Raw genomic sequence first — 12,751 nt, 5'->3', positions numbered from 1 at the left:
TAGACAATAAAGTAAGGATAATCGATTTGAAAAAAGTGTGTGCGGTTCGGTTTAGATTGTCGTTGAAAAAGTAGAAAAACGACGATTGCTGCGTACCAGTGCGATGAACGAACATTAGTTGTATTTTGAGAACATAATTTCCTACTACCGGAAGTATGACTCCAAACGTATGTCTACGATAGAGTTGCTAACCGTTGCCAGAGTTGAGGTAATTGCGACCATGCCGTTATTAGCGTGCGGGAGGCTAATTATATGAAATTAGTGTGACAACGGAAATATGATAATCATCGTAGTCATAATGGAAAAATCCGCCAAATAGATCAGTGAACAGAGTTGACACGAAGACAAAGTACCGATAAGAAAATGCTATTTGAGCATGCCCATGTCGCTGCTGTACCGGCTTCGAAGAATGCGTTGGATTAGAAATTGAGTCGTTTAAGTAGCTCGTCGGTTAAATCAGCCACTTCGTTCGTTTATCGGACGCGTAGAGTTCGAAATGTTCATCGTCTGAACTGATTTGCGCGGTGTGTTTAGTTCGAAATCAAGCTTACCACTCTAGTGGTACCGTGATCTCTCTCCGATTTGACCATCTGGTCGAAAACTGCGTTGTTTATCGACTGAGCTGGATTCGCTGAGTTTGTTCGTCAAAAGTATGGAGTGCAGAAGGTTTATTATCAATGTAGTTTGTTGTGTTAGGTTCGTTGTCGACAGGCTCACCACTTTAGTAGCCCGAGATCTGACTCCATTTGGATCGTATGACTGATTGTTATTGAAATATTGCTGTCGAAATATACATCCCAGCTATCCTCGTATCATCGACTAAACTAGCGTTGGTGAATAGCGGAATTAAAAAAGTCATATACGAGAATGGATTTTCGAATACGTATATTTCGTACAATCGTTGATCAGAAAGAGAAGCAAAACAAAATGACGCGCAATGGAGAAGGCGAGTGAGCCAATTCAATTTAGCCAAGAGTGAATCGATATTTATAGTCAAACAAAAATAAGTTACAAACATGTGATGAATAAGATAAGAAATACACATGCGTACGCTCACATAAAAACAGTCAAGGTTGATAAGCAAATAATTAATAAGGTCAAAATGCGACTCAAGAAGAATGAATAGATTGACCTGTCCGGAAGCTAGAATAAGCTATGTGGGATGGCATAGCAACCGACACTACAAACCCTATGAATAACATGTGCAAAGATGTATTGAAATGTTTTTTCTCAATTAGGTTGAAAGTAATAAGAATTATTTGGAAAACAAATCATTTTTATTTATCTTTGAAACTTTAATAACAAAATTAGTGATTGATAGCAGTCTTCAGAGTAAAAAAACAACTTACGTTTTGTGAGCATTAAGTCTAATTTGTCTAAGGCGGCTAGTTCTCGTGTAAACTTTATCCAGAAGACATATTAAATGACAATCTATGAAATCAGAGATAAATAAACAGATTACAACGAAGCGCATACATAATATTGAAGAAACTTAGTGTTGTTTAAATTGTTGTTAAAGGGTTAACATCACCAATTGAAATCCTGGTAAAAAAGTTTTTTGAACAATACTTTTTTCCTTTTACAGTAAAAAGGACTATGACTGTTTACTTAAGTACATTACGAATCAAGTTTGTGGAGATTGGTCGAGGCTTCTCACAAAACATCACTACTGTCGGATGCCAGCTCAATGGTCTAGAGGTTAAGCGTTCACGCACGGGACTGAAGATCTTGGGTTCGAGTCCCTTTGATGTGGGATCGTGGATGCACACTGCTCATGAGTCCCATACTAGGACGAGACGGCTGTCCAGTGCTTTCAGGTTTTCAATGGTGGCCAAACTTAGATCGACTCATCAATTCCACTATTCGGTAATAGTCTGATAAACATTCGAATTCATAACTTGCATTGATTTATACAAGAACTTTATAGAATAAGAATCATATACTTCCCATCCTGTAACTGATGTTTGATTAGGGCCTTTGACACACTATTTTTAACCAGCTGTCACGATAAAATTCATTTACCTGGAGTTATTTAATTAGTTTGAATATGAAAGTGATGATGATGATGATGATGATGATGCAGAAGAAGTAGAGGAAGAAGAAAGAAAGGGAAGGTACACAAAAATGGCTAGCAAAGAAAAACAATGGCGCCTAAAAAACACAATATATTCAATTGTACATTGTTATTTATTCCAATTAGTCCATACAACTAGTTTGCCCAGATAAAACAAATATTTATTTTAAACTTAATACACCGAAATTTCAAATCTAGACAATAAAAACCTGAGGTGACATTAAATCTTCCAATAATATAAACTAAAAAATTGTTTTTCTTTTGTCTTAAAAAATGAATATGATGTCGTGAGTGGGAGAAGGATTGACGCAGGTTAAACCAGCAATTTTGGGAACATGGAGTGTCCAACATAATAATATTAATAACAGTGATAATTTATGCAGTTTCATATAAATTTAACCCTACATAAATAAAAATATGGAAAAGAAACAAAATAGAACAGGGTTACAAATCATTAATCTATTGGACAATGTTCAAACGTCATTAAATCAAACAAACTCGGAATTTCTAAGGAATATGTATGCTAGTTCACACGCCCAATGCAAAATTATTAATTATGATATATATATAGCTTGTAACTGATACAAAAATACAACAAATTTGTTCATGAGAGCAGCATATTAGATTGCAAGTCTCACTAAAGATTTTATTTCAAGCCTTAAAGTTCTTCTTTCTGTACGTCGAGCTGCGTTACATTGATATGTTCATGGTAGACAGTTAAAAGTAATTCTGGATTAATGAAGTGGAATCCTTAGATCGAATTACTCACCAATATGCAGCATTCTCTCAATAAATGGATAAAAAATGTCTGAAATTGCTGGATAGAACATACTTAATGAACGTGAAAAGCTTTGTGAAATAAACATAATCAACACTTGGTAAAATGGGTTAAAAATCACTGATATTGGAAGAATGCCTGATATTTAATAAGCTTGTTTCTGAGAAATTTCATCCATGAATCAGCTAAAACGTTTCATAAAATGAAATCCAAGATATTCAGACTTTAGAAAAATTGCGTTAGTCTCTAAACTATTCACTTTGAACTTGGTAGACATTATATCTCATTTAAGACATGATGGAGAATATTTATTGCCCATAATCAGGATTTTAAAGGTTTGTAATTATCTAACTACTTCTGATAACACAATACCGCTAATACACCATGTCTCTATCGATTCATAGAACATTGTAATAGTAATTTTTTTTGTAAAAGGCCAAATTATCGGTCTCAGATATAATGGAGAGATTTTTCCGTAAACCATCAGTAACAGTAGTATTTAGTAAGTCTACTAATATTGTATACAATCGCAAGCTCAATGTTTATTACCAACCCATGTGATCTTATGTAATACTGAAAAGTCTCATAAAATAGGAGGATGAATGTTCAGTGTTTTCTAAATTCTTAGTATTTTTAGGCTTAAATTATCATATAATAAATATCAGATCATAAGTTACAGCCTTTAATTTCCCAAGTTAAAGGGTGAATTGTTAGTTTTTCTTATTTTGTAATGGTCAGCAAAGAGCTACTGGATGCAGTTATTGCTTTTTCAAATCATTTACATTATATGTTAGTAATTTATTACATCAGGCAATTAGTCGAAATCTTAGTATGTTGTCTCCTATTACTTGTTGGACTACTATTTACATTTTCCTACTAGCCTTAAAACTAAGAATACCACACGAATAAGTGTACAAGCAAACGAAGACCAGGCTTTTAGACAGACAGTCAAGAAAAAGTTACATAACATATGCTGTTCATAATTAGGCAACTTCTGACTTTATTGAGTGGATTCTAAACCACGATAACTAGCAAAAGTGATATTTCAAGGTGTAAAATAAAGACAAAATAAACAGTGGTCTAATAGATACCAAGTGTTACGATATTATGTTACAATCCAACTCATGAGTAAATATAACTAAATTTTTATCACCTTGTCCACATGTAACGGTGAGTTTATTATGTCGAATATTTAAGAAATACACAATTATATATTGATGGAGAGACAGACGGGATTTTTACTTCGGTTATGAAAATAGCCTACTATATTCCTACTACTTACTAATTAATAAGTAGCATAACTTGTAGGCAAAAGTTTTGATCTGAAAACATTAAAATCGAACTCTTGTGGATTGGTGTAAGACAAAACTATTCTAGTGATTTATCTATAATTTTTGATTTCTCCCATTGTGGGGAAATGGACTGTTATCGGAAAATTCTGACAGATTAAAGTAAAAACCGTAAATATATTTCTTTGATACTTTTAATAGTATTGATAGGCCGGGTAGCTGGATTCTTTGAAGCAGCCGACTGTTCTGAGAATATCATAACATCCTCAGTTGTCTTTATTCTAATTATAAAGTTTAGTACTCAGAATTGAATAGCGTAGGGTTCCCTATAAACTCGGATTTTGCTCCTCAAATAGGTTCCAGTAAGTTTTTTTTATATACGACTGTGTTGTTTACAGGTTAGGATGTGATATGTATATGAAACGAAACGTTTTTTTCAGTTATTTCAGTAATTAGTATTAACTTATTACAACAAGCTTGTTTCACATCCCAACTTTGCGTACTACATTACTAGATCGATTAATTATGTAAGGTAGTCATCTATTAACATATTTTATAAATGAAACTATCTTCTGTCGAAATTATACAAATTTATGAAGTTGAAATACGCTGAACATCCCCAGTTAATGACATAATTAAGAGATGTATTAATCCTGGATAAAAAAACCACTCGAGATGATTGATTAGTGAAGTATAATCACATATGTAGTCTACAGTTAGATTATTCGTGTTATATCCCCTGGTGAATTATGAATGGTAACTCTAAGGACTATTTATCGACCAATGTATTATGCTTATTTCCTATTGTACAATTGTTACGTAACTAAACTATTCATATTCGTGTTTCTCTTATCATTAGCTTTATTTTGATCTTTGATTTATTATCATACGATTCTTGAGTTATAATCAGGTTATTGATTACTTTGGTTGTATAAAAACCCAGTATGTTTGTAAATAATGATTCATATTACCGAGGCTGTTATTTGTGTTCTGCACTCAACTGGCTGGGCTAGGCGTATAGCAGGACCGAGTAGTAAACAAGACTGCTCGTACGATTTCAAGTATCATTTGCGTCCGATCAATAAATTCACTACCTCTCTAAATTGCACGTTCATATATATTACGAGCTCACACGATATAACAATTCGGAATAATAAAGATTAATTATTTTGAAGCACATGGGGTGATCCGATAAATTTAAGCAGTTAACTAGATTTTTTAAGTTTGAAATGAGGAAGCCAGAAACTATTTTTGAGAATGTTTGCAACCGCATGAGCCTTGAACATAATTAAGAAAGTCCGAATCCCCATTTCCTGTTTTTTTTTAATAACTTTTTCATCTCAATTAACAAACAAAGTTTATCCACTATTTTGTATCAAAGTATGAAATCGAATCATTTGCTGGCCGTGGAACGACAAGTCTTTATTTCTTTAAACAAATTTATTGGAAAAATGAAATCAAATAGAGGTTTACTCAAGGATAGAAAATATTTTGAAAAGACGCATTGTATTTATTTGAAACTGATCACTTGTGTAAACATTAGACTCTCAACAATACTTCCTAGCTAATACATTAGATTTCAGAGACTGTAGTAGAACGATTGATGGATAAAAGATTTTCGGTTGGTTCCATCACATTAACGAAACCCTCGTATGGACGAAATTCTAATCTCCAAACAAATGGATGCCAAAAGTCAGGACCACAATAAAACTGAATGTATTAATTGTTTTCATGTAGAAAAAGATTTCGTCAAGTTATAATGAATTCAAATCATTTATCTTATAAAAATTAGTTTACAAAAAGTGTAACAAGGTTGAACAACAGGCAATAGAGATAAACACCTCATAATCGTATAAAATTTATTTCAGTATAAAAATAAAAATCAGGCATCATGTAACAGCTGTTGATGAAAATCACTGACTGAACTCCTGAGAGATTTTAGACATAAATCAATAGTAACGTACAATGTGTTTAGTGTATGAATGTGCAACATTCTAGAATATGGCATACAAAATCTTGTTAGTATAAGTTGGATCAGAGTGTAGTTACTTAACGATAAATACTCAGATACAGCTCAAAACTATAATGACTGTGATGTCTATAAAGTAATAAAACAATAGCTTTGATTCAATAAGAAAAATTGGAAAGAATAGGGGTAAATGTTTCCTAATGTAACAATGAACATAAAGAAGAAATAACTGTTTAATAATCGCAAAGTTAGTCATCAAGTGGTCTCGATTCTTATCTAACAACGTTCACATTGGCTATGCACGCATTAATCATTTAGTTATAAATAACTCAGAATTGGGATGAATTTGTGATAGTCTAAGCTATCAAATCTTATATCAAGAAAACAGAAGAAATCAACGGAATGTAAATCAGTATTAACTGCAGTAGAAAACTAGCGATGAAAAATATAGATAAGGTAAGAGTGGAAAATATGGAGTTCTTCTAAACTCAAGATTCATAGAAATGTAGAAAAATGAATAAAACTACAACAAAGTGACTGATTTCGAACTGTATCGTATAAAGTCTCCAATCACAAAAATATAGGACATCTCAAAGTTGGCCGGTAACTTATCGATTGAAAGTCAAACATATCTTGTTGATTGAAGGTTCTGATATATATTTTAAATAGATTAAGATATTTTACTTTACAAAATTTTCATAGTTCAACTCATAGACTACTCCTAAAAACCAGGGAGCACTAGACAGTTGGTTCTTCCCAGTATGGCACTCTTCAATAGTGTGCACTCCCTTTCTCACCACAAAGGGTCGAACATGGGACCTTTGTTCTCACACGAGAGACCTTGATCTCTAGACCTCTGACCCAGCATTCAATGGTACACACGTCTAACTTCAATCAGTGCCTGGTATTACGCGACTATCTCCTATTGTTTGAGTTGAATGACTATTTCACGCCAGACATGGCTGAACTCCACTGATCATCTCTCCTCAGTAAAACTTCTGAAACTGCATCTGGAACTTGGTCACTTTTAAGTTATATTGGTAAGTTATACTATTAATATGAAATAATATGATCAAATTTGTTGAAAAGCAAAAAATAACTTACTAGGAATTGATAAATTAATAAATATAGGTGGAGGCAAATAAGAAAGGAAATTTTCAGTGATATAACTGAATAATCCACTGGCTCCTTCATTTAAAAATACTAACAATTCTTCTTCTGATGGTACTTTACCAAGTTCACTATCACCTACTAATCCAATCCAACGTGAGGTGAATTGCTGACTACGTGTTATCGGTTCTTTCAGCAATAATTGAAAATGATTTTTAAATGAATAATTAATGACTACTGTGTCATTTTGTAAATTTGAATTACGATAAGAATCATTTCGATTATTATTATTCACTTGTTCTGAAACATCACTGGAATTGATAGAAGTAATAATTTCAGTATCCATAAATGGATCAATCAAGTAACGTACATATGTTGTGTCGAGTAGTAAACATCCTGTATTTTGCTAGAAAATGAATGAACAAAAGAAGTTGGATGAAAATTAGATTATGCTGAATGAGAAATCCGACACCTTTTTAGTAATGACAAAAGATCTGTAGAAAAGTGTAGACACTCACAGACCTATTAAAATTCAAAATGATATCATGTTAAAATGGTACTCTCTTTGCACTATTTTTAGTAGTAGTGGTAGTAGTATTAGTAATGGGTAAAACGACCTTTAAGTTTAGAATAGGGATCAAGGTAAATTTTGGTATTTAAGCTATTTGCAAAAATCTAATATCACTTACAGTTCAGGAACATTTTTATGGAATAGGAGAAAAAAGTGTAGAACAAAGAAGGACTAATAATTTTTGGTTGTCTTGACAAAAACGTATATGAAGTTACCTGGAAAGTTGACATCAGTAGTTTCCGTTAAGAATATCCATTCAATGAAAAGATAGAATGGACCACTTTAAACTATATTAAAGAGATGTAAGAAAGATTTATAGTTTTCAAAGAGTCAGGAAAAATACAAGCTCTCGTAAATTTCGTTGAATCGACTTAAATATCGTCTCCCCAAAGCATTTGTAATCCTTAAGAGCTTCGATAGCCGATTGGGATAACTGGTATAGCATATTACAGCATGATATCATTTGTATACTTAAAATCAAAAGGTGTTTCTCCTGTTAAAAATGTGTACTATTGTCAAGTACTTTCTTCAGAGCCACTTACAGAAAGTTATCAGTCCGAAAATAGAGAAGAAATTTTGAGATTGGTTTACACTTTCTTAACCCATAGCTAGTCCGTAATACCCGAAAGAACTGACTGAATGATTTAACTCAGTCCAAAGTATTTTCACGTTGAGCATCCAGGGTGTAACCACCCTTCTTGAGGTCGTTTTGCTGTAAGATTCCCGTTCAACCTGCAGAAGGTAGCTTAGTTATCAAGAAATACCATGACTATCAGTCTGCGTTAAATATGACTGTGTTCGAGAATTTATTAAATAGTGGAAAAAATGACTGATTCATTTGTAACTTGAGAGAACCTAGGCTAGCACCTTGATGGTTGTTTTTTTCATTTACTATTATATTTTAGCCCATAAATCTTGACAGAAATTCATTCTGTATTAAAATGGCCAAAAATGCCTTTAGCAGGTACTTTTCCAGTTCTTGAAAACAAACTAACTAGATAGAACTTATCTTCTTGTTCAAAGAAAACTCCACTTTGAAGGTTGATATTAGTTCCATGTGAGTCGTTTGTAAACTGATTGTCAGATTTTAAAAATTTACATTAACAATATGAATTACTGAGTTTTATTCTGATTTCAATATGAATTAATGTCCAAAATATGAAAAAAAGCTGTTTATTTTAACTACACCATGATATCTGTTGTTCTGATGGAAAAATATATTAAATCTTTTGGAAATATGGACTGCAATGAATGATCTAAGAATTTATTTTTATAGAAATCCACTTGTATCTCGATTAGCTTTAAACAAAACTGATGGAGTAGGAGGGAAGATTACGTACGACCTACCTGTTTGCAGGACTGTAATGGTGGTAGTTTTGATCCAACATCACGTAATAGAGGATGGCGACTATTTCCACGGGTAGTTTCTGGTTTCCTTGAAGTTTTATGTTGTACACTTTGTTCATGTGTGTTATCCGATAAGTCATCGGTTTTTTGTGTATTATGATGGCCTAAAATTATTTATATCTAAAATTTAGCTTATCATCAAACAGGAAAGTTGAATTTTTATATCAAACATACGTAAACTGAGTAGTTGTATATATTTATGGAAGATATGTGATCATATATTTCAGCTAGTACCATATTACTTCAGTCTTTAGGCAGTAGGACAGATAATTTAACAGGTTATAAAGATACAAGTCTTTCAGTGATAATTTAGTTCTAAGGCAGCTTTGACTACAGACTAATAATAGTGAAAGAATAATTAAAAAGCATAACTATTCATTCAGTCATAAGCGATACAGAACCTGGCATACATGTGCATCTGTTCAAGTTGCGACAGTTTGTCAACACAGTAATAGGAAGTTATCAGTGTGAATGCTAGAGAAATTAAGGTAGTAACAATATCAGGGGTAGTAGAAAAGAGCAGACAAACAATACGACTAGAGAAGAAACAGTGAGTTCACGGAATAAAATAGCATAAGATGTTTTTAAAATTCAGCGCCTGAGGTAAGACAACTAGTAAACGCATCTGTGACGTTGCAACCGATTCTGATTCATCCCACTAAACGCATATAGCCATTGAAAACCAGAGCGTACTGGAGATAAGTTTAATCTTAGTTTGGAACCCAATAGCATTGTTCACATGACCTCATACGAGATGTAACTCGAGATTTTCGAGTTTTGCATCTAGCATAATATCTTTAGGCAGCCATCTTCAGTTAACTGAATGTATAACTTGACGATCAATTAATTCCGTTCGTGATTAATAGTTTACACAAATATAATGGCTGTAATCTATCGATTCAGACTTGGAAACAGAGGTTAGGTTGAGCTGTTTGAATAGTTTAATAATAGACGTGTTAATTAGCAATTAAAACTAGCTACTTAAATAAATACACTATAAATGTAGTGTACATCCTCTAACTTATCCAAGATAGAATCTTGGCGTATTTTGGCTGGTACATTAATGTTGTACAACTGAGTCATAGCATTGTCCATTAAATACAATTTTACTAGACTTGCTGCTGTGAGCAAATTTTATTGATTTTAACAGAGAAAAAAATGCTAAAAAAACAGATGGTAAAAAGACATCTTAATCATTAATGAAGTACCTGTCTAGTACTTTTTAAGTTTCAATCTTCAATTAACATTTAAGAAAAAACTGTCCTGGAACTCAGTCAGTCAGTCACAACGTAGAACTTCGCACGTACGTACATCAGTTCGAGTTGCCATACCACATTAACACAGAGATGCAATTGTCGATTCAAATCCCATAGTGGTAGAAGTAGTAAGAGTATAAGCATTATGTGAATGATTAGGGTTTGAAGATGTTATTCAAGGAGTATAATCCAGTGAAATAAACTTGAAAAGAGAAAAAAGATAGAGACATGAAGAATTCAGAAGATTGGAATTTTGGAGAACACAAGGAGTGGATGCACCTTCGCCATTGCAAACGATTTTGAGCCACGTCATTCAAGGTTTCTAACCAACGGTTGCTATCATCTCGCGGATCCCAACCAGGTAGTCTACACCTACCAACATTTCTCAGTCCACTTGTCAGTGACTTCATGGATTTGTGCCACGTTTTGGTCTGGCAGCCGCTAGCTTTCTTCAAACCTACTCTTACGCCATAAAACACCGCACGTCGGGGCAGTCGGTGGTTGGACATACGTAACACGTGTCCCAGCAATCTCAACTCATGAACTTTCCCTACTTCATCAATCGATTTGCCATTCTGACGTAGTACCCATTTCCTAACACCTGTATTACTTACTCGGTGGCCTCAGGATATACGAGCAATGCTTCAAAGACACCTATGATCGAAAACTAGCAGCCTACCAAGATCCTCTACTCTCATCGGCCATATTTCACAGCCATAAAGTAGGACAGAATGAACTGCTGCACAGTAAACTCGTCCTTTGGTTGCTAGACGGATATCTCGCCTACGCCATAAATGACGCCAGTTGGCGAAAGCTAGACGAGCCTTCTGTATCCGTTCCGAGATTTCGTCACACATCAGACCACAAGGGCTGATGAGACTCCCAAGATAAGTGAGGCGGTCAACACGTTCAACCACTTCACTCCCTATCATTAGTTTAGGTGTCGATGCAACCCAATCCTGAAGTAACATTTTGCACTTTGAGGGGGAGAATTGCATCTCGAACATGCCTGCATTGTTGCTTATAGTGGTCAGAAGACTCTGCATTTTGTCAGCGTCTTCACCAAGTAGAACTATGTCGTCGGCGTATTCCAAGTCAACAAGTGAGTCTCCCTGTAAAAGTTCAACTCCTGGAGATTTAGATGATGAAAGTGTTATCTCTGAAAGCATATTAACGACAAAGTTAAACAAGAATGTAGAGAGTGAACAACCCCGTTGAACACCACTTGAGGTAATCAATTTTGATGTAAACATGTTAAGTATTATCAAAAGAATAAAACAAAAAACAACAGCAACAACAAACCTGTTAAACGTGAATAAAGTAATTGCACACTGAATTCTCTTGTTAACCAATTGAATGGTAAAATTACATTATTTCTTTTTTTTAATAGAGGTGAATTATTTTGTTTAATCGAATTTGGTGTTCCCGATGTAGTAGTTGAAGTTTTTTGTATTATTGAACTATGTCTTCTAATTGTTATGTAATCATTTTTACTTATATTATTAAATAATATATTCATAATTAACGACTCTAATGGTAATTCATTTAACCAAAAATCTGATATAATTAATAAACCATCTTTTGAAAGATCTGATTGATTATTTAAATATTGTTCTAATTGATAAGATAATTGATTGATCTTATTCAATTGGCAAACTATTCTACTTGGATCATTATCATTATTACCCAAATTATCATCAGGTTTATTTTGATTACTATTTGAATATGGTTCTGGTAACCAATGTTTTGATAATATTTCAAATATTGGATTTAAATAATTCAATAATTGAATATCTTCAGTAGAGTCTTCAAATAAACAACTTCTTATTTTTAAAATCTATATGAAAGAGATTGAAAGTAATAATTTAAATTAGAATTTAAAATAAATTAATGATAAAATGAAATTGGATAGAACTAGAAAGGAAGGCCAAGGACAGAGTGGGTTGGAGAATGCCAGTCGGCGGCCTATGCTCCATTGAGAGTAACAGGCGTAAGTAAGTAAGTGAGTATAGTAATGAAAGTTCTGAACCAAATATATTCCATACTATGATCTTTATTCATTCATCGATAGAAAATATAGTTTTCCAATGATATATCTAATAAAGATTAAGTAGGAATATAATGACTCAAGTTTTATATCTTCAGTCAACAGTATGTATTGTGTTGATTGTTTAATGTCACTGAAGAATATGTATTATCATTCCTGATTGTGATTGTTCTCCATTGTACAGATTCCTGACTATACTCAATAAAATCCTTAGTATCTAATCCATTTATTAGTGGTTCTGGAGTTTTGC

The 12,751-nt window shown here is 33.3% G+C and overlaps 1 protein-coding gene across 1 annotated transcript in view; it reads right to left on the bottom strand.

Moving 5' to 3' along the window:
- Smp_155850 (putative heterogeneous nuclear ribonucleoprotein k) overlaps window positions 1-12,751 on the bottom strand; it is a gene marked incomplete at both ends in the record, with an annotated part of 94,513 nt that overhangs the window by 3,001 nt on the left and 78,761 nt on the right. The window contains 4 exons of the mRNA XM_018797127.1: window positions 1,350-1,431; window positions 7,215-7,626; window positions 9,139-9,302; window positions 12,030-12,291. Of these exons, the coding sequence (XP_018652200.1) occupies window positions 1,350-1,431; window positions 7,215-7,626; window positions 9,139-9,302; window positions 12,030-12,291 (920 nt within the window). The remainder of the gene's footprint in view (window positions 1-1,349; window positions 1,432-7,214; window positions 7,627-9,138; window positions 9,303-12,029; window positions 12,292-12,751) is intronic.

The sequence above is a fragment of the Schistosoma mansoni genome, chromosome 4 (assembly GCF_000237925.1).
Source record: "Schistosoma mansoni strain Puerto Rico chromosome 4, complete genome".
Classification (NCBI taxonomy): domain Eukaryota; kingdom Metazoa; phylum Platyhelminthes; class Trematoda; order Strigeidida; family Schistosomatidae; genus Schistosoma; species Schistosoma mansoni.
This window is presented reverse-complemented; position numbering and strand designations above follow the sequence as displayed.